Source organism: Gymnogyps californianus, chromosome 2 (assembly GCF_018139145.2).
Source record: "Gymnogyps californianus isolate 813 chromosome 2, ASM1813914v2, whole genome shotgun sequence".
NCBI classification, from domain to species: domain Eukaryota; kingdom Metazoa; phylum Chordata; class Aves; order Accipitriformes; family Cathartidae; genus Gymnogyps; species Gymnogyps californianus.
The window spans coordinates 43,745,255-43,770,687 of record NC_059472.1 but is presented as its reverse complement, the minus strand read 5'-3'; the positions used below and the strand labels follow the sequence as shown (position 1 = coordinate 43,770,687).

General features: G+C 35.7%; 1 protein-coding gene across 3 annotated transcripts in view; it reads right to left on the bottom strand.

Moving 5' to 3' along the window:
- Positions 1–25,433, bottom strand: part of RB1CC1 (RB1 inducible coiled-coil 1) — an 80,102-nt gene that overhangs the window by 11,363 nt on the left and 43,306 nt on the right. For all 3 annotated transcript variants that reach the window (XM_050892888.1, XM_050892890.1, XM_050892889.1), the window contains exons 10-19: positions 24,974–25,160; positions 24,816–24,897; positions 23,881–23,942; positions 22,723–22,826; positions 20,129–20,255; positions 11,739–13,654; positions 7,114–7,273; positions 4,751–4,859; positions 4,390–4,630; positions 531–582 (exon numbers count right to left, since the gene is read on the bottom strand). In XM_050892888.1, the coding sequence (XP_050748845.1) occupies positions 531–582; positions 4,390–4,630; positions 4,751–4,859; positions 7,114–7,273; positions 11,739–13,654; positions 20,129–20,255; positions 22,723–22,826; positions 23,881–23,942; positions 24,816–24,897; positions 24,974–25,160 (3,040 nt within the window). The remainder of the gene's footprint in view (positions 1–530; positions 583–4,389; positions 4,631–4,750; positions 4,860–7,113; positions 7,274–11,738; positions 13,655–20,128; positions 20,256–22,722; positions 22,827–23,880; positions 23,943–24,815; positions 24,898–24,973; positions 25,161–25,433) is intronic.

Sequence of the window (25,433 nt, the reverse complement as noted above, 5' to 3'; positions counted from 1 at the left end):
ACATTCATAACAAGTGTTGTTCACTTTTTACAGAAGCAATACTGTCAAGATTATAATGTACCCCAGGTAGAACTAAAATGATCTAAGTAATAGCAGTCTAAGAGGAGAAATTACCCATTTCCAAGAGAAACAGGTAAATCAATCTTAATTCCTGTCCAGCTGCTTTGGATGCCTTAATTTGAAAAAGTAATCAAAACTTTTTTTTGCTACAGAAATTCCCTAGATCAATGACCTGCCACTCCTAAGAAGAAATATTACACCTGACTCATTCATACTGAAGCCTACATAAACAGAATAAACAAACTTTACACTAGGCCAAGTATAATGTATTAATACTTATTTTGAATTACTTCAACGAATTATACTGATCTGAAACAAGTACAACGAAAAACCATTCCCCGGAATGATATTTATAAGCCTTGCAGATACTATATTGCATCAGAGTATATAACCGACCACAGCACAACTTCACACATACATATTTATAAGTACTTAGTTGTAATGCTTAACCTCATAAACAATCTACTCACTCTTTCTAACAACATTATCCTCTGTTTTTCTTCAGACATATGGACATTTTCACTAAAAGAGAAAGAAGAAAATGGATAAGTTAAAAATTTTTTTTCCATGATCAAAAATTATCTTACCCCCCCATCCCATCTTCACTCAGTGATGAGTGCCATGTATTTGCTAGCACAGAGGGAACAGCACAGAAAGATACCTTAAGAATCAGCATCAACATTTCTGACAGGTTTTGGGGATTTTTTTCCCCTTTTTTTTTTTTCTTTAAACCCAAGGAGCTTGTTTGTTGCAATAAGCCAGTGAATTTTCAGTCATTGATTGGTTTATAAAGTTACATGGGGACATTTCTGCATATTTTGTATTATTTTCAAAACATCAGGATGAAAGACACAGCTCCAAATGCTTTGGCAGTTAACCCTTGATATTGCGGTTCAGCTCTACAATGTCATATTTTCCTAATCTCTGTAGTTTAAAGGCTCTGTGCCCTGGGACTCTCTGGTAGAGACACACTAATGTGAACTTGCTAATTGTCTCTGTTTATCTGTGAGATAATGCTAACATCCTAATAAAAAATTTCCTAAGAACACAGAGAGTAATTCCTAATACAATTAAAATATATTTTTAACGGCAGGTTAATAGGGAAGAAACAATATGTTTTGTAGCCCAAACCGATTTGGTTGGGAAAGAAAATGGACAAGTTTTTGGACGTATAGTCCATTCATCCAGTCTGACAAAACATGCTATAAATCCAAGCAAAATGCCAAGTAGAACGAACAGATTATAATTAAGCCATCCTAATCTTCATTTCAGTTAAAAGGCTGTTTAGCCCTCTTGTAATAGGACAAAGTCAACAGAAACCTGTAATAATTTCTGCCTATTTACTACCTGACCTTCAGTACATTGAGCCAAAGTTTTTTGTTCCCAAGCTTATCTTTTCAAGTTTTTTTGTAAACCTGCCTTGAGAGTTCAGGACTAGAATGATTACTGTAAGAAATAGTTCTCCTTCTAAAGGTAAGTTACTTCAGTGTTTTATTGATTATCAATGCAAGTTTAGTTTGGTAAGCAACGACTGTTTTCATCCTTGCTTCCACAAAGTTATTTAGTGGACTGGGTATATTATTCTGGGTTAGGTAGCACTGGTTGTGATGGGCACTGATTAAAGAGAATGTAAGTATATCTAACAACTCTGCTTTTGCTTCTCTGGCAAAACCTCATTCCACTTGTGTGTTTCCCAGTCAGGTTCATTAGTTCTGTGAGAGGTAAGTAGAAGCCTGGGATTGTTCAAAAAGCTATTGGCACAAAAGTGAGAAAATGCATAGGTTGCAATTGCTTAATGATCTTCCACGAAGATTCTAGGTAAAGGGGTAGCAACCAGGAGCTTACAGTCAGTTATTCTGCTTTCAACACCAGTAAAAATTTGCAAGCTGTATCACGTTGGTGATTCAAAGATGCAGCGAATTTCTTCAGGTAAGTGTTCTTAATGAGCAAAAAGAAACCTTTAATCATATTAGGGGTATAATGAAATTCATCTGGGATTCTAAGCTTTTTTTTCCATGCAAATGAATACAACATTACACTGTATAGTTCTGAAGCATAAATCAAGACAGATATTTTGAGAAGCCTCACAAATAAGAGGAAATAAGAGCATATGAACTTTTGTTTTCTTTTAAATAAGATGATGAGATCTGTCTTCCCAAAATATCTCACTGCACTAAGGTAACTAGAACAAAGCAGGCTTGCTGTTTATTCAGGGTAACATGACACAGCCTGTGATATTTATCAACTTCACAAATGAGAAAGTCTATGGGAGGATTAGGAGAAGAAAGGAAATCCAACAATGCAATCATAACTGATGTATTAAAAGGCTATTAAAAAACTACTGCAGGTGCAAAAGCATAAAAGAAAACATTCCATGTCACTGCTAATATTTAGAAATGCCTTCCAGACCAAATCCAAATTTCCTTAGACACAGTAGGAAAGGATCTTACAATGAGTATTCCTAGTATAAGAGAATTAAAGAAATGCAATCCTCCACCACAAAGAGGTAGACAGTGTTAGCATGAAGAACATTTCTCATGAATTAGTAAAAAATACTAAGTGTTGACTATTTCAGTTTCCTTAGGCTGCTAGAGCAGAACACACTCATACTATAAATTTTTTATTTTTTCTAGTTTTCCCCAGTTTCTATATGGAGTTTAAAAAAAACAATTGGAATGCCCTGGACAAAACTTCTTCACTCTTTTTTCCTGAATTCTCTCCCAGTTATCTATTCTGAATGGATTCTCATACCGCACTAACCACGATAATAGCTGAGTATCTTCTAGTGATGAGTCCTATTTTAATGCACACACATCATGTGCTATTAATTTTGTCCTACTCTAGTCAGAAAGTACATTTAATAGAATGTGCTCATTTTAGTACAGAATTTTTAAGCCTAGCATTCTACATTTGCTAAGAGAAATTTACAAAAATTGTTAAGAAAATTGAAAAAATAAATTAGCATTTTTGCATGCATCATCATAACCCCTTCTCTTGGAGCATCAGACAGTCTTTACTATTCAAAAAATCTTTACAAAATTACTTTAGGTACCTTTAACAGTAAGAATCAAGGCTCTGAACTTGATGTACATTTTCATGGAAGTCAGTATTGAAAAAACAGAAAATACATCTGCAGTAGGCTGGATTCCTGACAACCACCAACAGGACAACTTTGTACCAGTCAGAATTATTTACATTCAGAAGACTTCATAGTCATGTACTGAGACAAGATCACAGTCTAGTAGCTTTACATGTAGACTTAACTTACCAGGCAAGGCACTACATGCCAATACCAAAGTACACTTATACTGTAGGGCACCCAAAATAGAGAATATAGTGAAGCCGGTGACTGCAACAAAACCATTAAGTTCCTTCTGATTACCTCAGTATTCTAATCACCTCAGTATTTCAAGCATAGCTTCAGACACCTACCTGCAAACTAGCCCCTGCCTAATTAAACCTCCGTACAATAAGGGTGATAAACAGCTGAATGTGTGCAATATCAATATAATGTTATTTGACTCTGTTGTAAATCCAGATTATCAACCAGATCCAAACACAAAAGAACCAATTTTAAGTGAAAAGTTTAGTTTGAAGTACGTAAGTTGCTTGCCCTAGCTGTTTTCCTCAAGTAAGGGTTTAAATCATTACAAAGTTTTTTCCCCAGTCTCATCACTGCCTTCTAGTAAGTCAGCAGTGCATCACAGCTGACAGTACTGACGACTCAGAGGTTATACAAACAAAGAGATGCTGAATACCTGTCCTTCTCTCCAATAATACAAAACATCAATCCATCAAGGCCACTTAATCAGCCTGAGTCCCATTACTTATTAGGCTGAATCCTCAGGATCCCAAACTTCTACCAAGCATACCTATCAACCCTTCCCCTTTATCAAGGAATGTCATTATGCTATTTTACAGCAAACATGCACACGAACAATCATAAAGTTTGTTTGTTTTTAAATGAGAGCCAGCCACTGTTCAAAAGATATGCCAATAACATGCAGCCACCCAGCTCATTCTCTATTACAATTGTTCTTCTTTTGTTTGACTTACATTTCATATACTTAGGTCTATTTTTTCATCTCATAATTGTGGGGCCAAGTTTCACCTTTAAAGTTGCATACTTCTAAGTCATCAAAACCACACATTTCTGATGATTGTGACACCACAATTGTATGAGTACATTTAAAAGAATATTTTTAGCAAGAACATCAAAGGCAGAAGGAGTGTTAAACATGCTCATTTGTACTTCACAACACCCAACAGCAGATATTTAAAGAACAAGAGCATGCTTTGTGTATTTCTACTACAATGCCCCATACTTACTGCACAGCCATCATACTGGTTTCCATCGTGGAGTCCATCCTCCCTTCAGCTGCAACGTCAGAAACCAATCTGTCTGTGTCAGTGGGAATATCGGCTGCGCAGGCTCCACAAGCTTCTGAAGCTGCTGCTGAGTAGGCTGACGGAGAAAAACTACTACTTCTCAGTTTATTTACTTCTTCTTCAAGCTTCTTCTTCTCTTCAAGTAAGCGAGCTCGATCTTCAGAAAGTGTTTCAATCAAATCTATGACACAAGTAAATAAAAATTCTTTTAATAACAGCAGCACTAAGGATCAAAACCAATCTGTAGTGAGCGGAATTGTCCTATTAGAAAAGATGAATACTTCTTCAGAACTTTGCTTACCCTTATCTTTTTCTTGCTGTTGTACAAGCATTTTTAATTTGTCACTAAGATCATTAATTATGCTTTCTTTTTTCATCTTCTCTCTTGCCAGAACAGTGTTAAAGTTGGTCTGAAAACAGAAAGAAGTATTACTGAAATCAGAAATGTACTGTATAAACGTAATGCAAAATACATCAATAGAACAAAAAAGTACAAAAGACATCACACATTTCAGTTTCCTAAATTATAATTAAACAAGGAATTAAACTTGTTTACGTATTACTTTGGTGAAGAGATAACACATCTGTACATTTTGTTTTGAGGTCCCTCTGTAACAATTTTTTTTTTTTTTTTTAATTTTTATCCCTCTGGTTCCCCCAAGCCCAATATACACATGTAGTATAATTATAAAGAAATCATCATTAAAAAACAATAATTTGTAAGTTGTTGGTTTTTTTAAACATAATGCTTCATATTCCAGTTAATCTATGACAGTTGCACGTTTTACATTAAACCCAATTATTTTAAGGATTAAAATGGTTATTAAGACAAAACTGCACTGCATCAAGATATGTTACATATAATAAAAAAGAAAGATATCATTATTAATAAACTAGAATTATACTAGAATCTGAATTAAAAATACATTTCAAGTCATGCATTAATTCCTCAGTGAACAATTAATTAATGCAGAAGTCATACAGGAATCTTTGCTACTAGCTTGAATAACTGAACATAAAAGAGGCTAGCATATCCTTTGGTATCAGTCTGACAAATCTTTCTGCTTCTTCAACCCTTCTACTAACCATTATGACCTCACCCCTTCTACTCTTAAGGTTGTGCTGAAGTGACAGACAAAAACTACCAACAACCATCTATTAAAAGGATATTTTAAATTACAATTTCACTTTTTTGGTGAATTTTAAGATTGTCTTGACCTATGCCTATCAACTCTCAGTCTTAAAATGCAAGATATTTGGCAGGCTACACATCTTACATAGTGCACAGCAGCCTTTGGTATACATCTGCATAACAAAACTGTCACACACCACAAGCATAAGTAATACCTCTAAGATAACTTTACTGGGAAAAAAATTACATCAAAAGTGAGGTTAAATACCCAGAATATTCAGTGATCAGCGGAGCCAATCCAGTAAGCTTTCAGCACTGACCGATACACTGTTTTTATAGGTTTGCTTTTGTTTGGTTGGGGTTTTTTTGGTGGTTGTTTTATTTTTAATAAAAGGTCCCATCTTTCCCTGGAATTTGCTGTTAATGTCTCAGAACCTTCCCTTCCACTCTGCTGCGTAAATGAAGAATATTGTTAGATAATGAGGAAAACGGCATATTAAGGCATATTCTGGTAATCATAAGATTTCTTTTTCCATCAATGTAACGTATGAAATACTCCTATTAGAATTACTATGTAAGGTTCACTTCAGTATTAATGTTTGCAGTCCAAAAATTTCAAAAATATTACTTTCTTTATAACTTTCTGCAATTTTCTGCTCTCTGCACCAAGTGATTCATAGTGTTCATTCACCAAGCCGGCTGATCACTACACTGTCTCTGTCCTTATTTGATCCTAGCACAGCTAAAGTAAATAGAGGTGCTTAAAACAGAAAATCCTTTCTTAGTGTTTAAATGCAACAAAGCTGTAGATAATAGCTGTTACTAACAGAGATTTCATTTAAGAACTGAAGACTCATCTACAAAATCTGAGAGATTCAAGATGTTTTGAAAGGAAAAAATGTGTGGATACAGATATAATTATTAATCCAGTGCAATATGATTTTGTATCAAGGTGTAGAGTACATAGTGTTTCTAAGTTTATTAAGTAAAATATAACATCTGCTTTGAACCTCCAACGTCACCTGCCCAGGCTAATAAAGTTTAAAAGCCTTTAAGTAGCATTCCAAGTCAATTAGTATTTCAGATAATTAATTTTGTGTTGTCCACAAATTTTGTGTTGTTAACTTGAACTATACTTAATCGGTATCTTTCTGGAGTTCAAGAGATTAATCGCTAAAACTTTACAGCACTAGCTTAACAACTTAAGCAAAAGAAGTCAAAAAATAACAAAAATTGAATCTGGATTGCCCAGTTCATAGATATTTAAGGTGAGGTTTTTTGTTTGTTTGGTGTTTTGTTTTTTGTTTGGTTGTTGTTGTTTGTGGGGTTTTGCGTTGGGTTGTTGTTTTTTTTTCTTTAATGCTTAAGTGTTGGATTCCATTAACACATCATGTCCTGGCTCCAGATAATAGCGCAAATTTAGAATGTGTAAGTGTTACCTAGCAAAAAAACCCCAATTCCATAACTTCAAAACAGCAAAAGGACATATAATTGTCATGGGAGCAAAAAGTAGTAAAAAGAATCAGCTTTACCTGCTGTTCTGCAGTGAGCGATGTTCTGATGTTCTGCATTTCTTCATTCTTTCTTTTCTCTTGTTCTTCAAGTTGCTCTAAGAACTTCATTTTTTCTTCCTGAAGCTTCTCTTGAAGTTCAGCAACCAAGCTTGATTCAGCAGATGATTCAGTGGGAGGACTTAAAAGAAAATGTTTAGGCTTTAAATTTGCAGCACATACAGAGTCCCAGAATACATGAAATAACAGAACACACACAAAATCAGAGGTTTGTTTTGAGACATTTTTTCTGAAATGTTTAATAAACACTGTATTCTAATTAAGTCACTACTAATCTTCAATTCTACTTTTAATCTTGAGCATCTCACCAAATTCTTACTCTTGGGCATTCTGTTTTTTAGTGTACTACGCTGGCTCTAGTTTTGAAGTTTTGTTGAGGGGGGAGGTTTTTGTTTTCACTTTTCTAACATAACAGAAGGTGTGGAAAGCAGTAAAAAGAGGAACAATGACAATCAACTCCTTGAAGATTCTTAGTATGTCAAAATACAAAGCCTCCAGAACTATCACATAATTAAAGCAATTCAGTAATAAATCTGATGCTAAGGAATCCACACGTGAAACTCAAAACTCTGGGTTGCAGAATCTGGAGGACAGTAGTAATGACCATAAAGAAAGGAAAGCATCAACATTCATTGAGGCAGGAAGGATAACAATCTTAAGCGGCTCTTGAAACAGGCAACGTTACACAGGCCAAATATTTTCCATCACTGAACCAAAAGCATTAACTACCCTCTTCTGTTTTTTGGCTTGAGTTACCAAGAACCACCACTGGAGAACATTGGGATAGAGAAATCCCTTTGTTGGGCAACATCTGTGAAAAACTGTATTATTTTAAATTTCTATTATTCCTTTACACCAGAATCATATTTAATATAAAGAAAGTCCCCCAAACCTAACTCTCCATCTACATACATGTGTCAATGGTTCTCTCTAGTCAGAGCAGCCTGGAGATATGGTGTCCTGATATTAGGTAGGCTGTGCTGAAAGCAAAACATTGTGTGCTAATATACTAACACTCACAAGTACAACTCCTAATGCTAAAAATGCTCCAAGAATTCTTCTTGCTTCATAATGCAAAGCTTCTCAAGATGAAGGGCTACAGAACCTCAGAGACACCAGAAAGATTCAGCACGGAGAATATGAAAGAAAACTGAATTGCAGAGGAGGCAGGGAACCTAAAATTCTGATCGCTGCATACTGGATGGGAGTTTGGGCATCCATGAAACGACCAGTTCCAGCCATTTCTACAGAGTCTTTGCTTTACCATATGATCCAGCATATACTCATTTGCCTCCGTTTCTGCCACCAAGTCTCCCTATCAAGTTAAGAAAGCACAGGATAAGTTTATCTGACAAGTGTAAAGAAGAGGTATGCCTACACATTACTGTACATGCAACAAAAACTCACTCATATTATTCCAGGTTATCTAAATGCCAAGTTAATATATCAGCCTAAACCCAAAGCTGTTAGCTGCACTCAACCAAAGCAGGTATCACCTGCCTCTCTGATAGGCTGCCTGCACTACTGACTGTTTGCAAATGACAGCCAAGTAAAGGATATTGTTATTCTGCTAAGGACGCTAGCACATTACTAGTTTTTAAATTTCGTCACTATATCAGGTATTGAGTTTACATTTAATCTGCAAAGGTCTCGACAACTATGGCAATAGTGACAGCGCCTAACTTTTTTTAGTGTTTTCGAGGTATCAACAGCACATTTCTTCAGAGATTGGGGTTCCTTTGCAAGTAAGCACTGTACTGCTGTAAGATGACAAAGGATGTATTTAGCAACACTACCACTGTTTTACCACATGGGCATATACTGAAGATACAAACTATTATGCAGTAGCTAAGCACTCAAAAAGCCCACAAGAAGTTGTAAATAAAAGAGCTATGAAAGGCAAATGAAGTTCTCAGAGTGGCAAAACAACCTTTGACATTCCAGAAATCAGAAGTACAATAAGCAGAGAACAAAGCAAGTCATGAGACACCCAGGCAAATCTTTTTTGTGCCACTGAGAAAGCATTTTCGTGCTGGATTAAATTCCAATTTATTTCCAAATTAAGCCTAGCTGTGAGAGAGAGCACGTGCTCTACAGAGAAGCCTCACTACTGATGGTGGTCTGATAGAAGTGGCTGGACAATACCAAGGCTGGAAGACACCAAAGCTGTAATTCAGTTTTCAACACAGTCAGGATTCCTATTCTATTTTTAACATTCTTTACAATGTTATAAATCTTTTAACTAACCAGCAAACTGCTTAACAACAAAAGTCATTACAGAAATTGTGTTTTTCAGTTAATCTTCGCTAGTACATACTACATACAGCAGAAAGATTAAATAGGAGAGTTACAAATGCTTTGCAGTTTTATTATCTTTCCTAATCATGATGACTTGAATTTCAGGCACATTATAACCAAAACACATTAATCTTCATATGTTGGTAACGCATGGGTTACAAACATTTCTTTGTCACTTCTAAATATTTCTGTTAGTTTTTATGTAAGTTCAAAAACTAAATTCCTGATATCAGTGCAACACTTGGGTCAAATTTAACAATTCATCTCCCTGTCCGTGCCTTCTGGACCGCTAATGTAACATCGCTCTTGCAGAAAAGAACATTTATCTCTCCAGCATATAGGCACACGCCAAGTAAAAGTTCGTTTCTACCATTACAAGTTAACTGCTAAATGACAACTGAGTGAGGATAACAAGTCAACTCGAATTACTGACATAGCTTGGGGTTTTAGAAACTCAAAAACCAAGCAGCTAGACAGTGACTTTGAAGTATTAAGACAGATTCACTTAACATATAGGCCCTCTGGAGATAAAACACAGCCTGTCTTTATTCCTAGAGAAAAAAACTTAATAGCAGATTAAAGGCATGAAGAGGAGCCTTAGGAGGCAATACACACTTTAACGTCACATTGAAAATCAAATTACTTGTCAGAACTCATAACAAACTACTAACATTTCTTTAGACTGAAGCAGATAATAGTTCTTTGAAATATATTACTATCTGTTTTATCCAGTTTGTATAAGAATACACACAACTGTGCTCAGTTGTTCAAATTTAAGTGTAGACAGTGGGTTTTTAAAAAAGCCTGATGACGTAGCTACATCTTTTCCCTGTTGAGTCAAGTTTTTAAAACTTCTACAGTGCATTAATACATATAAAAGGAAAAGAACATAGAGTTTATCTTTTTTCTCCTCATTATACCATATTTCATTAAGCGAATGTTTTGTTCAATTAAGAAGGGCCGTTCTTAATTTCATTACTTCCCAATCTTAATTCAAAAAACATAATATTATCTTGATGCATTTTTTTTGTACAGCGACATACAAAACACAGACACTGATACAAAATGATGTAAAGATGGATATGTTCACATATCAAAATCCTGAAGTAATGGGACTGAAGTGGATAATTCAAGTGAAGTGGATATTCAGATTTCCCTTGCACTATGTAAGTGAATTGTGCACGTGTTGGACTCTGCATAACCTCCTCTCTCCTTCCTTTTTTTTAACATTACATTGATATTTGAAAGTTAAATGCTAACTTAAGTCTATTCATATTCTGCAATACTCTTCTGGCTTTTATGCTCATTCTGTCCACTTTATTGGTCTTCTCCGATTTCACATACTTGGTATATCATAATACCTAGAAAAAATGCTCTATTTAGGTACTGTACAAACAAGATCTATCCGCTGCGTTCCTTCACGCTACAAGAACATAAATGACAAATTCTAGCATTTCAAAATAGAATATTGTTTCTAAGCAGTAGTCACATATAAAAATTCTACTGTTTCCATTCCGTAACACCATAATCTACTCCGCCGACAGGCATTACAAACTAGTAAGCAGATAAGACATGAGAAGTCAGAAAGAGTAATTCTAGGCATTTATGGCAAGGGAAAAGGTATTTTTCTTTTTAAAATGGAAAAACACTGCAGAAATTAACAATGGTGTTAGGATGTTCTATAAAATGATGTTGCCCGTGTGTGTTTCATTATAAAGCTCAAACTGAAGACCCTGAAATACATAACCGTGGCAGCGAAAGTCAATGGAAGTCCAGGTGGCCATGGGACAGTTCTCAGTTGATCTCATATATATATATTCCCACACACTTTTTCATGCCACCATTAGCACCAACAAGAGTGTATAGTTAGCTAATAAAAGAAAGTTATCAGCCTAAAAGCTAGCCACTGCACGCTTACACGATGCTAATACCAAAGCAAAGGATGGGAAAGAAGAGAGAGGCTGAGACCATCAAAATCAGAATTTCAAGCTACATACTATTGTGGAAACACTCCTTCAACATAACATTACAAGACTGAAATATAAAACCTTCATTGCTGTCTGGAAATAATATTGTATAAGATATTTTACAATCTTTGAGATTAACTACAGAGACAGGAATATCACTACCTATAAAATGGAAGTAACTTGAAACTTGAATATAGAAACTAACCCAGATAAACACTATTACAAAATAGAAATTTTACTTACTGCATAGTGCATCATGAATTTACCATATTAATTACTTTAAAATACTAGGAAAACACAGTAACTTAATTCTTACAGTACCTCTGATTTACTTGCATCTCAAGTTGTTGTATTTTTTCCAAAAGCCCTTTTTCAGCAGCTTCCCTCTGTAATTCAAACTCTTTACAAGCAGTTTGTACTGCATCCTCTTTTTCACAATTGAGCTTCTGAATGAGCAACTGCCTGTCTTGTTCTTGGTTAGATACTAACAGTTCTTTCTCTTCCTTAAGCTTATGGATAATAGCTTCATATTTTTCCTGCTGCTCACAGAGAGACAATTTTTCTGTTTTTTCCTTTTCTAGGGCATTCGCTTCCAATTCTAACTTACTTTGTAGTTCCGTTATTTGCTCTGAAAGTCTTTTTTCTGCCTCAGAAGTTTTTTGATGAAGAAGTGTTACTTTATTTAGTTCAGTTCTAAGCAAACTTGATTCTTCTTCATATCTGTTTACTAGCTCAGAAATGCACTGATCTTTCTCAATTGTCATCAGAGTCCTTAGTTCCGATAAGCCCACTTGATATTCATCACTGTTAATTTGTATTTTATTGTTTAATTTATCTATCTCCTTTTTTAAGCTTTCAGTTTCCTTATCAATCTGAGATTTTAAGGTCTCTTGTTGCTGGTTTCTGCTTTCTTCCAAAAGAAGCTTCATTTCATCAGTTTCTGCCTCTTTCAAGGCAAGTTCAACTTCTAATTTGCACCTCAAATCAGACAAATCTGAAAGCTTGAGCTGTAACTCTTCTACTTGTTGTTGTTTCTCTTGCACAACTACTGCATGGGACTCCTGCATTTGTTCAAGTCTATGCTGGTTCTCTTTTTTTAATTTATCTAAACAGTCCTTGTGCTCAGCTAGCACCTTCTCAAATTCCTGTAAATGCCTGGCTTCTAGTTTGTTTTCCAGTTCTTTTAAATGGCTTTGCTCTAAACTCTCGAGTTCTGCCCTCAGGAGTTGTAGTTTTTCATTGTTTTCAACATGAAGTTTTTTCAAGTCTTCAAGTACTACCTCACGTGACTGTCTCAGTTCCTTAATTTCACAATTTTGTGTCTCCATTTGGCATTCCAATTCAAGTAATTTCTGGTCTTTTTCGTTCTGAAGGAAAACTACAGCTTCTTTCTCATTTTTCACCATTGCAAATTCATCATTCTTATTCTGAAGAACTTCCTCAAGGCCTAATAAGTCACCTTTTAACTTTTTAATCTTATTTTTATTTTCTTCACCATCCTCCAATAACTTATTAATTTTAGTTTCATAGTCACTTTTCAAAGACTGTAATTCTTTTTGATGTTTATCTTTTAGTGTTTTTTCAAGTGAAAGTTTTACCTTCTCAATAGTATTTACTATTTCTAACGAAGTGCATTTTAAAGAATTAGAAAAATCACACTGTTCTCTTTGTACAAGTGTTCTAAAGTGGCAAAGATCTTCTTTTATACCTCTTAAATGTACTTTTGAGTCTTGAGCAATAACCCTGCACTTCTCCATGCAAACATTGAGAGATGCATTTTCTACTGAAACGTCCTTTACGCAAGAATTTGTATCTTGCATACGTCTACTGTCTATTGCATTGATAACTGAAGAATAAAGAGATTCCACCATCATTTCTGGACTTTGTGGATCACTTATTACATTAGGAGATACTGGATTTTCTTCTATTACAAATTCATTTACTGCTGACATAAAGTCAGATTCTGGACTTTCTGCTAATGAATCCAAGTCTAACGATCCTTGCTTAAGAGCTTGCTCCAAGTTCGGATGGGCAATAGTTTCAAAATCAAATGTATGAGCATCAATGCTGTCTGGAGACAATTCTTCTAGTGGAGCTGGGGGACATACAGGAGGACACAGGGGACCCTGAAGACTGAGTGATGGAGGAGTTCTTGAAGAGGTAGCAACTGCGGTTCCTGTTGCACTTTCCATCCTTGGCGTGGTAGCAGATTGTGGCGATGCTTGACTATTGGAGGCCTACAAGTTATAAAATATGAAACAAACACTTACTGAAGTGATAGGCAAAACTGTTAATATTTTAAATTGATTCAAAATTACCAGGCAAAACAAGAACTTAAAAAGTCAGCCTTATCCGTAACAGTCCAAAATACATATGACTAAAATTTAAGTAAAAATTGCAGAAATTCAGAGAGATTTTCCAGTAAGTTTCAAAAAAGCACCATTTGTAAATACATAAATATTAAATGTTCATCTATCCAAAAGTCCTACATAGATCACACATAATTGTATTTGAAAGGGCTGAAACATAAGTTTGGATGATACAAAAAAACTGAAGTAACCAGTCAGAAATAAGCTTTGTTTTCTAACGGCCTATTGATTTCAGTTTTCCTAATAATTCTGTTACTAAAATATTTTTATTTTATTGTTGCTAATACTGCTATTAAAAAATCAGTGTAATACAGTCACTATTAATATACCAAACCAAGAAGGTTTACAAAAAGCTTTACTACAACAAAACTGTTGTCTACTAACATATCAAAAACATGCATGAGAATTGTTCTGCTTGTGAGAGTGTAGAAGTAGTACAGTATAATGAAAGGCACATTCTAATTAAAAGCAACATTCTGACTTTTCAGAATGCAAGACATCACAGCCTGAGTGGATTTTTTTCCCCTTCATGCTGCTCCCATCGCTCCCAATTTTTGTCATTTTGCTTCTAGATCTTGGATACCCCCAAACCTGATTCTGTAGCACCAGATCCTTCAATACTCAGCTGAAAAGCTAATGATTAGAATAACCACTCATAATCATCCATGAGTAACAGCAGCTTGTAAACCAATACAAAGATTAAGCAAAGTTTCTCCACTTTCACAAAACTGTTCCCAAGTAATTCTGATCAATTCCAGTGCTTTTGATTCTCAAAAGGCTAAAAACTTACCTTCAAATCAATTTTCCAATTAATTGTGATTAGATAACACGTTTAAATCTCATTATCATCAGTTCTTATTCATTACTATATGAATTATAAAGCAAGATCAAGTTCTAGTGCATACTCTGCTGTGAAGTGTAAATTCAGGCACAGTGTGTGAAAACCAGTCTTTGCGATTTCAAAGACATCATACTTTCCTATACTGCCATGGAATATATACTTTAAGTGAATTCAGCTGAAGTTTGATTTATCATAGCTATAATAGTTGTAACTGCAGGTCAAGTTACATGCGCTTATTTCTATGCTCCTGAAATTCAGTAAAGCACCATTTTTAAACGCTTTAAAAACCGTAATCAACCTCAGCAAGGCCTTAAAGACTGTGCAAACAGCCTGTGTTCTGTGATTTTTCAAGCTTTTCGTATGCGACTAAAACTCAATTTAACTTACGGTATGATGTATCTAAAAGATTACACCTCAGTTACAGATTTTATCTTTGCTATTTAATAGATTTAACATAATAAATTTACTGCTTGCAAGCTTTGTTTGACAGAATAAGTGAAGTGTGTATTAAAGTCCTCTTCCTTTGCTATCTTCACATCTACCAGAACTAGGAACAAATGGTCAACCTGCAGTATCTTATACTATTAACTATTAAATACAACAAGGAATATAGAAGCCCTAATACCAACAATAATATCATCTGCAGATTCTTAGAACAAAAATATAAACCTTAGGCTTCAGCAAGTACAGAACACATCCCAGTGGAAGCCAAAAAGCAATGTACAGCCTCAGTATCCACCAAGGATGCATTCCTGAACAAGTATGTAACAGGATGGATAGTGAAGCAATTTTTCCAAGGAAAATTACAGTGAAATACACACAATTAAAATATGTAAGGAGAGTATCTGTGACACATAGGGTGAAGAGGTATGAGGAGGATCATCTGGATCACAAACTGGAAGAGACGCTGAGTTTTTTGAACGGATCAGTGTTCTGAAAGATCTCAGATGCATTGTCTGTAACACCATAGCCCAACCGTTACCTTGCTTTTCCATCCTTCATCCTTGAAGGACTTGTTTGATCTTAACTCATCTGAGGAATGTGACCATCTTGAAAAGAAACTGTTCCTAAAGACTCATGGGAATATTTGCAGTAAAAGATTGCCATAGGATGTTCAGTCTCAAAGTGCTGGAGATCTTTCAGAATGGTGCTCTTCTCCAAAAAGCCAATACTGCCTCCAGCTGATAATCCTACTCATGCCTCTTTTCCAAACCAACCGTACTGTCTCCGTACATTTAAACCACGCGTCTCGTGTTCTTTAGCACGTTAGTTTTTATTGAAGAAACTTTTGCTATCCATTCAACTCAGCTACTTGACTGGCGACAGTTAGTGGAGCTGGGCAATAAATGGTCAGCAACAGAACTCCAAAAAAACTAGACAGAAGTGACAGATATCAGACTGCTGATGTATAAATAGCCGATTTTTGTTTTCTCAATCTTTTACAAATGGCTGCTACCCAAAAAGGGACCCTCTTCTTCTCTGTACCATGTAAATGTTCTCCTAATGGAGATGTAGTCACTAACTGAATTCTGAACTGAGATTTAGGAAGAATCTATTTCCAGCTCTGACACTCATCTATTTAGCAGAGCTGCATTTACACCTCACCTCCATTAGCCTTTGCATCTATATGAAAGTAAATCATACAATGATTTTGAAATCCAGCGATGAAAACTCACTGTAACACATGTTCATTATATACAAAATACTGTCTTTATTTATCAAAAATGAACAGAGGACACGAGACAAAAAAACTTAAAGGGAAATGTTCCTTTTGTTAAAGGTACTATTAGTCTAGGTTTAAGCACTTCCCTTGGGTTTTTCAGCTTGCTGTTTATCTAAGAAAACTTAGAAAAAGAAATGTTGAAGGATACTGTATCTGCTGATACATGCTTGGATTCAAAGCATATGCTTTATGTGACACATATTTAACATTGATAAACTGGAGTTTTAGCAGTAATAAAAGCTAGCATTACAGATGTCAGTAAGCACATACTAAAAAAGCACTTCAAAGACTTTGAATATTAGCAGACCCTACAGAAAGCCACATGCAAAAGAAAGATGGTATCTACTTTTGGCACCCCTGCAGAATCATCCTAGAAGGTAAAGAGTAAGGATATAGCATGAAGAAGAAAAAAAAAATTGTCACTATGTGAAGAAACACTCTACTGAGCTTGGTTTCCTCATGACCTGGGGCTGTAACAAATTCCATGCCTCTGCAGTGGCTGCTGTGAGCTGGGTCTCTAGTCAGAGTACCAGATTACTGCCTAGTGAAGAGTTAAATCTCACATTTTGAGTAGCTGAAACTATATGGAAGACTTTGTTTACTGTTGCCTATTTCCCTGAGAAGCTGGTGCCTGCCATCTAGTCTATTTACAGTCTACAGGCAGCAATGTATGCATGTGTCATACACTGTAATTCTTGTGATGACAAAGGAAAAGGAGTCAAGAGCAAACAAGTAAAAATAGAAAGCAGAGACAGAGAAGCAGAGTTAATTTTTAAGTTCTCAGGTGCTGCTGGATTACACGCCTTGTTCTAGTTATGTTACTACAATAAACATAGTCAGGGAATGGGGCAATTCTTGGAAGGATTACAAACAGTGTTTGAATTTCAAACTCAACTAGAACAAATGGTAGATTCATAATCTGATTTGAAAAGTCTGCTTTTCTTACAAGAGAAACTTTTAATACCAAAGGATTGCATATGTTAATCACCTACTAACTGTGGAGAAAGCATCTTAATCTTACCTGACTCCTAAGGGCACCTTAACTTTCTCCTGGACAGCTTTAACCCAATCACTGATCTGCTTAAACTTTGTCTGTATTAGGGAAATGAGAGGGCACAGCACTATCTTTGGTGTGAGACCATTAAATTACAAAGAAGAAACAGAAAGCTTTAAAAAGGAAAACAGATTTCAAAGCAGTAACAAATTAAACAAAAATCCACAACAGTGTTCTTTAACTACTCTGATGTAATACTAAAAAAAAAGAAAGCTGATATCAGATAGAGAAGCATATCATCATTAATGTTCTATGAACTTGAAAGCTGAAACAATAAAAGTTACGAGAACACTTAAAAAGAAATGCTACTAACAACCCAAGTAAGGTATTGGATCTCCTCTCTGACTTGCTCTTTGCTCACTTGTCTGCAGCCACAGCTTTTCTCTCCTGCCTAAAGCAACTAGCCAAAGACCAGCTGCTGTGGCTGATGCAGTAGGATGAACTCCCACCTGACCCAGAGAGAGCTAAACTGCTGCACTATCAACAAGCCAGGGCAACTATCCCAGTCCAACTTAAAGAACCAGGCTTCTGCTGCCACTTGCATGGAAAGGGAGGTTGTGTTCGAGTGTGTCTCCTTGGGAGAGTACAAGAGCAACATTCTGCTATATGGGCAACACTCCATGCCTGCACAGTCATCGCCAGCTCTGCACCAAGCTGGGACGACATCTCACAGTTCACCAACAGAATGTTTACGTGCACGAAGCTGTAGGCATCTTCAGGACTATTATTAAATGTTTATTCATCCTTCTAATTATATACTGTAAATTCCCAGCAATACTAAGGATAAGAAAAGAACATTTTCAAATTATTTCAGTAATTCTACGCAAAAAAAAAGAACATGGGCAAAAGTAGTATAATTTAAAAAACACTTCTAGATCATCTGCAGAATAAAGCAACACAGAGAAAGATCTAGTATCTTTCATCAAGTAATAACAAGAGCACTGTCGTTGAGAAGGAAAAATCTGACAGATCTATTTGCTTCAATTCCAAAAAAGAGTTCAAATGGATCACTGAAATTATACAGAGATGGGCATTTTCAAGATAACATCATGAATGGCCCAGCTCTGACTGTGCAATGCAATTCACTCTACGGAAAGAGACAATCATCTGAATCTGTCTAAGCACTTGACATTTCTTAGTCAGCCAAGAATCCAAACTGGTCAAAGCACAGCAAAAGAGAAGAGTGGGAAGAACAGATTCACCTGATTTGGCAAAACGCCTTTTTTGTGCAGCCAGATACTGATAAAAATTTCTCAGATAAGCAAGTCTGAACCAAAAAGGGCAAACCATCAAGACTTGAACACGGCAGGCACCTTTTCTGTTTATGTTTCTACTGTTATTATGTATATTTTTAATTAAAACTTACTCCTTTGATTTATTTCACACTCTTCTGACATTGCAAGCCTTAGTGAAAAATTAATTCATTAGAACACCTGTCACTATCCTGGTTTCTTATGAGATAAATTTCAGGATGCTCCAAGTTGGGGGTGGACTTCTGTATTTCAGAGCATGGGCTGTCGGAAGAGCATGTTCAAAAAAATCCCAGATTTCACAAAATTTACACCACTTCTAGCCATTCCATTGGCTAATACAGTGGTCAGGCCCTAACACTCTTGTTCTTAATGGCTGTTCATATAAAAACCAATCTTCATAAAGAGAGAAAAGAGCTAAGAAATGGCATAAATAACACACCTTTTCTGTATTACAGAACAAAGAGCAGCCCAGATCTCATATTTTACAGAAATGAAAGACTTCCAGTAAATCTCTTGTTTAAGTCCTAGAGGAATAAGAAGATAGAGGACTTCATGTCACCTGGTTTGCTAACTGAAAATTGAACACGCCCATAACCTTGGCAATTATAGAAGATGCTTCTAGTCAGCAAAGTGCATACAAACACACCGTAGATGGTAACATGGAGTCCCACAAAAATGACACCTTTTTTCTATAGCAAAACTGCTAAAGAAACCCAATTTGAAGCAGTCAGCTTCACATAAAATTTTAAGCATTGCTAAATTCACCCAGAGTTTCACTGGGACAGGTTACAGTCAGGAGCTAAAAGGACCTCTGTTTGGTGTACTATGAAAGTTAGAGGCTGAATGCACAGAAGAAATCAAAAGTGACTGGCAGAAACAGAGAGTTTCTAGGGGAAAGAATCTCCTTGACAGGCAGAGTGAAACTAGGAAGAGATCTTTTTGCCATCTGTTCCTTCTATACTCAAAGAAAAAGACTGCACATATTTCTTTCCTTCCCCAAAAAGCAGGACTGCAACAAAGGAGTAGGTGACAGATCAACATTCAGGCTAATGGGGACAACCAACCAAGGCCCCAAGTTCTCCTTAATTGCTTGTGCCAAAAGGACTAAGAAGCAATGCAAAAAAATCTAGAGAAGTAACAACAACAACTTCATTAAATACAAACTAAAGCGACAAAGGCAAAATGCACACATTCTACACACAGAAGCTTGAGGAAATGGCAGGAAATAGAAATATTAACAGAATAATTCTACAATTTCTGTGGAATATAAGCATCTGTTAAATGTTTAGAAGATACTCAATATATTTTGACTATTCTCCAGACAGACTCACTTTACTCGTTGAAGAGCTTGAAATTCTCAGAATATTTACTAGCATGTGATTAGAAAGGAAACTATTATTATGCAGTTATGAGACCAACTAATCTTTTGAATAGAATATTCTCTTTTCTTGGTAAAGAAAAACAAAAATACCTTTTGTTCATTCAGCAGGTCTGTAATGGTTTGTGACATTTCATCCAAACTCTGTGCTGCCTTTACCAGGTTATGTAGAGCACGTACATGCTGGTGAAGAGGTTCAAAGTCACAAAGTATGGGAACCCTTAAAAACAGTATAGGATTAAAAAATATTAATTATTTATTATGTGTATATTCCAACAAGACTAAGCTTCCCTCTGTATAAGGTTTGTACCTTTTTCATTTCATCTATTGTACATGGAAAATCCACTAAGACCACCTGGTATTTGTGTTTTAGATTAAGAACTTGAGAGCTTTTAAGGATAAACACAATGATGGGGAAGTAATATGTATGATGGGGAAGTAATATGTCAGTCTTTCCTTCCGAGGAAAACATTTACCAGTAGTACCCAGAGTTACAACAACAGTAACAGAAGAGAATTGATAGTGATTAGATCTATAATTAAAGCACTTGTTTGCAAATGATTCTGTTGTTCTCTCCAGTTGGATTCTCTCCAATCCAGCTCTTCCTTTGAAGTAGCTATTAATTCTCTACTGTTTTATTTAAATGATAGGTAACCAATTAAAAGACTGATTAATGTGTCATGATCACATTGCAAGTGTTGCAAGGTCAGCTTTCGATTGCAAGTTTTCTAAACTTGGGAAAAGCAACATTTATTTAATTTTTCCTGAGAGTCCATATATCAAGAATTTTTAATTTGTTCAGGAATACCTCCACTGAAATCATGAAGCCGGAGTTCATTTAGATTAACAATATAATAAAAGCAGATTACACTTCAACGTATTTTGCATTCTCTATTCAATATATAGGGCAAGTGGTATCTAGTGTATTTTTGTAGAATTAAGATTTCAATAATTGCTCAAACATACAATTTCAGAGACTGAAGCATTGTAAGTAAACAGAAGCATCATTTTAATTATGCAGCTCAGGGGTTCAGTGCTGATAGAAAAGGACTTTGCACTGGGTCTCAGTTTGCCTACTGCTTGCTCTTTAGATGTTAAATGAAAATACCAAAGAAAGTACTGCTCTTAAGTTTCTTCTGAAGCTCAGTGTCTACCAAGGTGTGTGACAGCTTTACCCACTCGACTTGCAAGTCCACCACTATCATCAATTTTTCCACCAAATGTAATTCTAAGTCCAGAAACCAGGAGGAACATGACATAATCCCACCTCTATTGCCATCAAGTGGAAAGCTATGTCACTATAATTTGGACCAACTAAAACAGATTGGTTAGTGATTGGTTTTCTGACAATAGCAAGGCAAAATTCTTCCTGAACTCAGTCCAAACTTCCCAGGAAGGTTGTAAAACTCTCACAAACCCCAAAATCAGGCAAACATCAGCCATATGATATTATAGTTTGCACTTTTTTCCTGCAGAATTACTGAGGAGCAAGCCTAAGAGCATAACAACAGAAATTAAAAGGGTACATCAGCTGTATCATGATCTAGGGCAAATCCACTGTCACACAGACTAAGCTCACTATACTTATTGTTAATTCCAGCAGCAATACCATAAGGATGGCCAGGAATTCTGAATCAAAAAGCATGTCGGTACAAAATATAGGTGAAAAACGCAGTGAATTCAGCTCCTGCACTGTGCATCAATAACAGGTATCAGGCTGATATTGTTGGTGAACCTGACAGATGACAGCAGAGCATCTTCCTTTTGGATTTACCTTATCATCCTTTGTGGGATTGTGGCCTTGGGGCTAAAAAAAATGGAATCTCAGAAAATCTCTAACTGCAGATCTCTTCTAGAAGGATGACAGACACATGCAGCATCTGATTGTGGTCATACTGATAGACAGATCTCCTAGACAGAACCTTACATAGAACTTGCTACTGCCTATTTCTTGCCCGTTATCTTGGCTGACATTTCTCTATCTGATTGCTACAGGTTTAAGACGTACGAGTTTGAAAGCTCACTAACAGTCAGCTTTTCCAGAAAGACGTCTCCAAGTTCTAGATAAGAAACTAATCCTGTCAAGCTGCCTGTGAGACAAACAGTAGCTTTCCTGTCTGCCTCATTGTTGGGAGATAAGAACCATGGAAATAGAGCTTCTTCTCAAAATGGTGGATTTCCATAGACAGTAGAGGCACTTAGAGAATACACTTTTAGTAAAATCAGTCTGTCAGAGAAAAAGCAATAATTGAATACAGGAGATCTCTATGATCTCATGCTGGGCTGAAGAAATTTATTTTATTTCCTCCAGAATACCACTTAACAAAGAGCAAATGAAAAAAAAAAATCAATCTAATTCTGAATCTGACACAACATACATAAAGTTAGGAGTTTACTTCAGTTTAAAACTGACAACAAATTTTTTTGTTTTTTTAGCTATGAGGCAGCTCTGTATTCTTCTCAATACAGAATACATGTGTTCAAATCATCCACGCTTGAGTACATGAAGCATATAGATAATATGTATCTGCATTAAGTCAGTGAAGACCATTGCTTAAGAATGGTATCAGTTCAAAAAAAATCCTTGTCTGTTCTTTACAAAAAATGAACTGGGGAGGTGGCGCTGAAGGGGGTGGGATTGGGGGAAGCTATTGCCATAACATACAAAGTTTAAAAAGGTGCTTTACCTGAGTAACGGCTGTACTTCCGAAGGACAAAAAGACTGCAAAAACTGCAAGTCATTTAATGAGATATCTGGAAGCTCACTGTCAAATCTGCGAGGCTTTCGTGTCTGTATTAAGAAGAAATTAATTTACATATTGTTGGTAAGGTAAATAATATCAAGATAACTAAGGAAGTATTAAAAAGAGCTTAATTAGTAACATGGAAAAGTTGGTGTTAAACTGATCTCTCTCTCAAATGATTTCATAATTTTTTTAAAGGAACCATGTCTGGCCCCACCCCCCTAAAAAAACCATCATTTACATTTATAGTCACTAACTCTATCCATAGTGCCTCAGGCAGCAGTAGAATAGAGTATTTCAGTTGGAAGGGACCTTCAATGATCATCTAGTCCAACTTCCTCCCTATTACCAAGCTTCATAAACATTACGAATGTGTTTAAAAGGTTAAGGGATAAGAGATGGCACTGAAGCTTTATTTATTGTGCTGCTAAACATACAGCCAAGTATTAATTCAGTTCAGTATTCAAAACACTGGAATGAGTAGCATTCTTATTTTCCAAGTATCCTTTAAAAAAAAAAAGCTGCAAAGGAGAAGCTGAAAAGGTTAAATGAGGCGAAGTGAGATGGCAACATCAGAATCATGGAGAGTTACCTTACTTGAATTAACCAAGCTGTACAAAATCAAAGTTAACAGGCAATGCTTGATTACAGCTATACTTTTTCACCCCTTCATGTTATCAGCCAATAAAGAGACGAAAATGCATTTCCAGTGATTATAAAAAAAACATGAAAACCTTTTACTTGCTTTTACCATCTTATTAACTTTATGGCTCTATTAATCAGAGGAGAGGACTAGATGATCAAATTATCCGTCCTGGCTTCTTTTTTCTGATCACTAATAGCAATTTTTCGTTCAATACCACAGACTCCTTGTTAAAAAGAAGTATCGAGTTGACATTTCCTCTCCCACCACACTGCAAGTTATGAACCAATGTTAATATACGTCACTTGAAACAGCAAAGAACACTAGCTCCCAGCTTTTTCATCTGTCAGAGCAATGTGACAGGCATATAGCTTAAATTAATTAAGCTTAGGTTTTTAATTTATGAAAGTACTGTTTATAAAAATGAAATAAAACCCAAAAATATATTGAGTACATACACAAAAAGATGGAGGCCAGGAGTCAAGTCCTCTGAACAAACGATTCCTTAGAAAAGACTTCCCTGGACAAAGAAAAAAGATGTTTATTTAAAAGAAAGAAATGCAACATACAAACAATGCCTCAAGAGAAAACTATTAAGCTACTGTGGTTTAACAGCTGAGCTAAATTTGAAAGCATTACTATGTCATTTCTTGACAACATAAAAATTGCAAGTGACCACAGAACTTCACACAAAACCCACCATCCAAGTAGAACCTCCCACTTCATTGAACCCTCTTTTTGCTTAATGTTCACCCCTGCAAAAGCCTCAACTCCTTTTTCAAATTTTCATTGTAATCTTGCTAATCTCCTTTCCAAAACTTTGATAACCTTTTGCTCAATTTTCTTATTTTAGGAGTTCATTCAGAACATAAGTTGCAGGTTTTGCAGAAAAAAGAAAAAATAATCAGATTTCTTTTACCAGCAACTTCATTTTTAACTTTTTTTAAACTTCTGGTCAAGGTCTTTAGACATGGGTCTTTGTTCTTGTTTTTTTCTGAAATAGTACAGAGAAAGTCGCAGCAATACCCAGATATTCAGTAATGGTTTTAAAAGTGTTATTTAAAAGAACAGTAAAGCTCACAGAGCACGTTCAAACAGAAACTGCATTCAAATGTAATAATTAGAAATCCTATCTTTTACAAGCATTAAACTAATTAGAACTTTCACAGGATTTTGGGTAATCTATATGAAACAGTTCATTACTTTGATTAATAGAAAAATAGAAAAATATTTTGTTCATAATAGGACCATCTGGCACACTGCATGCATTTTCTATTTAAGTAAAAAAAATTATATAGGTATTTAAACTACAACATAATGAAAGTATTTTAACTACAAAGACAAAAGTCATACTTAACCACAACTCTGATTTCACAGAAGAGAAAGTACTTACTGAATAGTTTACCAAAAGATTCCCTTTTTGCCTTTTCAGCTTCATACAGGTGTTTCCCATCTTTTATTAAAGCACCTGCCCACTGTGGAAGTGAAAATATGTAGTTAGTTGTTAATTTATACATTGACACAAAGGTTTGGTCTCAAAGTTTTACTTACCTCCCTGTAGTGTTTTATGAACATTTTTCTCCTCACAACCTCAACAACAGCTAGACAGTACATTTGAGGAACAGTACTGAGAGCCTCTACAACCTTGACCCTTTCTAGGAGCTCTGTTACAAGACGAAGCAAGGCTTGTAGTTTCTCTCCATCTTGGTCAGCATGAAGCATTACAAAACAACACCACCTACAAAAGTAGGTTACACTTTAGAAGATAACAACTTAGTCATCTTTTCTGCATTTAAATTTCACTGAGATTAGCAACATGTCTGGATGAACTGAACAATGATATCATTTTACATGGGACAACAACGGGCTATCTGGAAGTACAAAGCAATTCAGAATTCAGTAGTCGCCTTGCAGTTCCCTGTTAATTTCTCACAGTAAGATATCCACATCAGTGCTCAAAAGATGAACACTTACCACCATTTGAGTTAAGGTACTGGTTTTGACAAGTAAT